The sequence below is a fragment of the Nicotiana tabacum genome, chromosome 2 (assembly GCF_000715075.1).
Source record: "Nicotiana tabacum cultivar K326 chromosome 2, ASM71507v2, whole genome shotgun sequence".
NCBI classification, from domain to species: Eukaryota; Viridiplantae; Streptophyta; class Magnoliopsida; order Solanales; family Solanaceae; genus Nicotiana; species Nicotiana tabacum.
In genome coordinates this window covers 11726335-11729870 of record NC_134081.1, presented here as the reverse complement: position 1 = coordinate 11729870, position 3536 = coordinate 11726335, and the positions used below count along the sequence as shown (strand labels likewise).

The 3536-nt window shown below is 33.4% G+C and overlaps 1 protein-coding gene across 2 annotated transcripts; it reads left to right on the top strand.

Moving 5' to 3' along the window:
- Nucleotides 1–513: 513 nt before the first annotated feature.
- Nucleotides 514–3163, top strand: LOC107785079 (zinc finger protein JACKDAW). 2 transcript variants are annotated; one of them, XM_075230758.1, is made up of 3 exons: nucleotides 514–1157; nucleotides 1454–1853; nucleotides 2113–3163. In XM_075230758.1, the coding sequence occupies exons 1-3, from the start codon at nucleotides 1010–1012 to the stop codon at nucleotides 3050–3052; spliced, it is 1488 nt and encodes a 495-aa protein (XP_075086859.1). In that variant the 5' UTR covers nucleotides 514–1009; the 3' UTR covers nucleotides 3053–3163. The 2 variants fall into 2 exon arrangements, with proteins under 2 accessions (XP_075086859.1, XP_075086862.1); XM_075230761.1 differs by having other exon boundaries at nucleotides 516–1148.
- Nucleotides 3164–3536: the final 373 nt, after the last annotated feature.

Genomic DNA, 3536 nt, shown 5'->3' with positions numbered 1-3536 from the left:
GACAATTTCGGTGGCTGTAAATTCTGAATCTCGTAGTTACAATATTTTGCTTCTATTTTTTTAGTATCCTCTTAAATTATCATCTGTCTTGATAATTGGAATTTAGCTCGAAAAACTACAAAATGACACAGAGCTCTACACATTCTGGTTACAAGCAGCATACAGCCAATTCTACATATATACAAATAAATATTTTAAAAAGGACGTATTCTTTTGAAAAATAAATATTTCATGACGGAGAGTTTCTAGTCTTGGAACAACGGTAAAGTTATTTTCGTGTGACCTTAATGACTTATAGGTCACGAATTTTAGCCGTAGAAACAGTCATTAATGTTTGCATTACATCACACCCCTTGAGGTACGATCCTTTTCAATACCCTATATCAAATTGCGGGATGCTTTGTTCACCGAACTTTTTTTTTTTTTTTATGATAGAGAGAGATCAAAACAAAAAGGTGGCCCAGCAGCTAAATCTATGGCTGACCGACTTTGAAATATAACAACATAAAGATAAAAGGACATTGAACAAGAAAACTTGTAAGAGAGAGAGAGAGAGAATTAATAGAGAGAGAAGTACTGTGTTTTTTCTGTGCGTGTATGTGTGTGTTGGTTAGAAAAAGAAAGGAAATATTCTCTTTTGCTTTCATGGTCTTTTTTTGGTGTTTTCTTTTTAAATCACACAAACTTTTCTCCAGCTAGCAGACTCAGAAATCTTAGCTGTGATACAAAGCCAAGAAAACCTTCACAAGTTTGAAATAAGCCTTAGGTTCTTTGTTTTTTCTTGGTGTTTTAAAGATTCAGAAGTTTGTGTTTTTGTTTGTTGTTTGGCTATACACACTTATTCTTACTTTGTTCTTTTGGAACAATCTGAAACTTCTGAGATTTGAATAATACCAAGTTTTATTTATCTGTTTGTATTTGGGAAAAAACTTAAAACTCTTTGAGTTAGCTTTGTTTTTTAGCTCCACTGCTTCTTTAGTTGCCAAAAACAAAAACCCCAATATATCAAATGATGTCTGGTGATATCTTTTCAATTCCTTCTTCTGTCAAAGGAGTAGTACTACCTCATCATCCTCAAGATGTATTACTTGAACCAAACCCTAACCCTAAATCCAATTCTTCTTCCAAGAAAAGAAGAAATCTTCCAGGTACACCAGGTATACAAATTAACTACTCATTTCTTATATCATATATACACACACACATATATATATATATATATATATATATATATATATATATATATATATATATATATATATATATATATATATATATTTTCATGTTCTTAACAATCTCTTGCAGAAATACATGGTTAGACTGCATACAATAGACCCTTAGTGGTCTGACCCTTTCCCGAACCTCGCGCATAGCGGAAGCTTAGTGTATCGGCCTGCCCATGTTCTTGTTATAATACATGACCAAGAACTTTTTTTTCTTTCTATGTTGACAGATCCAGATGCTGAAGTTATTGCACTTTCACCAAAAACACTTATGGCTACAAACAGATTTATATGTGAAATCTGCAACAAAGGTTTTCAAAGGGACCAAAACTTGCAACTTCATAGGAGAGGACACAATCTACCATGGAAATTAAAGCAAAGAAATAAACAAGAAATAGTGAAAAAAAAAGTATATATATGTCCAGAAAAGAGTTGTGTACACAATGATCCTTCACGTGCACTTGGAGATCTTACTGGTATAAAGAAGCATTTCAGTAGGAAACATGGTGAGAAAAAATGGAAGTGTGAAAAGTGTTCAAAGAAATATGCAGTTCAGTCTGATTGGAAAGCACATACTAAGACTTGTGGCACTAGAGAGTATAAATGTGACTGTGGAACTCTTTTTTCCAGGTAATTAATTTCCCTTAGATTGGTACTATGTAACATGTTCTTGTTTAGGAATATTTGTTTCAAACTGAAATAAATGCTAGCTCATTGATTCATTCATAGGAAAGTAGTTTAATTCAATGACTTTGTACTGATTCAATTTATTGCTCCTCTTGAGTTCTGACCACAAATTATCAGCTATTAAATTGTTTGATATTCCATGTGTCTGTTATATATGCCTTAATTTAATGTTGGGTTTTCTGTTTTTTCTTCCATTTTACAGGAAAGATAGTTTCATTACACATAGAGCATTCTGTGATGCTTTAGCTGAAGAGAGTGCAAGAATCACTTCAGTGGGAACTTGTAACAATTTGAACTTCAACCAGCAACCAAATTTGGCTGGTCGAATTTCCCAAATTGGGACAGGTTTTGCACAAGATTTTAGTGGTATGACAAGTGGGAATTCTCTACATCATCAGCAACAAAAACCAAGATTATCACTTTGGTTAAATCAAGCTAATAATAATTCCCAGCTCAATAATACTCTTCACATGTCAGCACCAAGTTCAAATCTTTTTGCTTCCTCTAGCTCAACTGGATTACCAGATCATATGGTCCAAATGCAATCTCCTAATAATGTCTTTGGTAATCAAATGCAATGGGCAATTGACAAGAATTCTGCAGCCACTACCCCTGCCACTTCAATGACTAAAACCTTATGTTCAATGTATTCTGATAATCAAAATCAGCACCCAAAATCTTCAACACCAATGTCAGCTACAGCACTTCTTCAAAAAGCTTCCCAAATTGGTTCTACCAAAAGCAGCCCAACTTTCTTTACAAACACTTTTGGTGTAATGAACTCTTCATCTTCTTCCTCAAACACACCAATGTTCAACACTTTGTCCCAAAACACAAGTGAAATGCACCAAGTTTTTGCTAAACAATCAGAGGAATACAACCCAACAGATAATGAGCTCCTTAATGGGTGTCCAAATATGAGTTCATTAGCTAATACTAAAGCAATCAATTTGGATCAGGCATTAATGCAAACAGGTGGTATGCAAACTCAAGCTGTTTCGTTCAACTTCGATAACAGTCTAACCAGAGATTTTTTAGGCATGGGAAATGAAGGGGGACGGCCATTTTTGACACCAGAACTGGCTAAGTTTGCTTCAATGACTTCAGCTATGGGGTTAAGCCATTACAGTAGTGGTCACTAGCAATATGTCTTTTCACTTATCTTTTTTTTTTTGTATTACAAAATACAATAATGTAAAATTTGAACCTTATCTTCGAGCTGGCTGGCTCAACCTATTGGTTATATTTCTTTTTTCTTTTTCTTTGCATTAATTTGGATATGTTTCTCGAGAAAACAACGACAACAAACTCGGTGTGGAGAGAGTAATGTGTAAATAGATCTTACACCTAGCTTATAAAGATAGAGAGATTATTTTTGATAGAACTTCGGGTCAAAGAACTTCTTGAAAATAAAACGCTTTTCAAAAAAAAGATATAAATCAGCAAGCATATTCAGAATTTAAATTTACTTTTAGCATAGTATTCTTTTGTTTTTTTCTGACTGTTGTTATGAATTTAATATAAATATTTATTTTTAAAACTTTTAATAGTTGAGCTTGAAACAATAGTTGTAGACATATTGACTGCATACTTTAATCTCACCGCTATTTTTTGACGAACGTAAAC

Bases quoted from the DNA above. Each gene is read 5' to 3' on its own strand.
- LOC107785079 (XM_075230758.1), top strand. From the start codon at position 1,010: ATGATGTCTGGTGATATCTTTTCAATTCCTTCTTCTGTCAAAGGAGTA. The intron at 1,158-1,453 runs GTATACAAATTA...CTATGTTGACAG, and splicing joins AAATCTTCCAGGTACACCAG to ATCCAGATGCTGAAGTTATT. The intron at 1,854-2,112 runs GTAATTAATTTC...TCCATTTTACAG, and splicing joins TGTGGAACTCTTTTTTCCAG to GAAAGATAGTTTCATTACAC.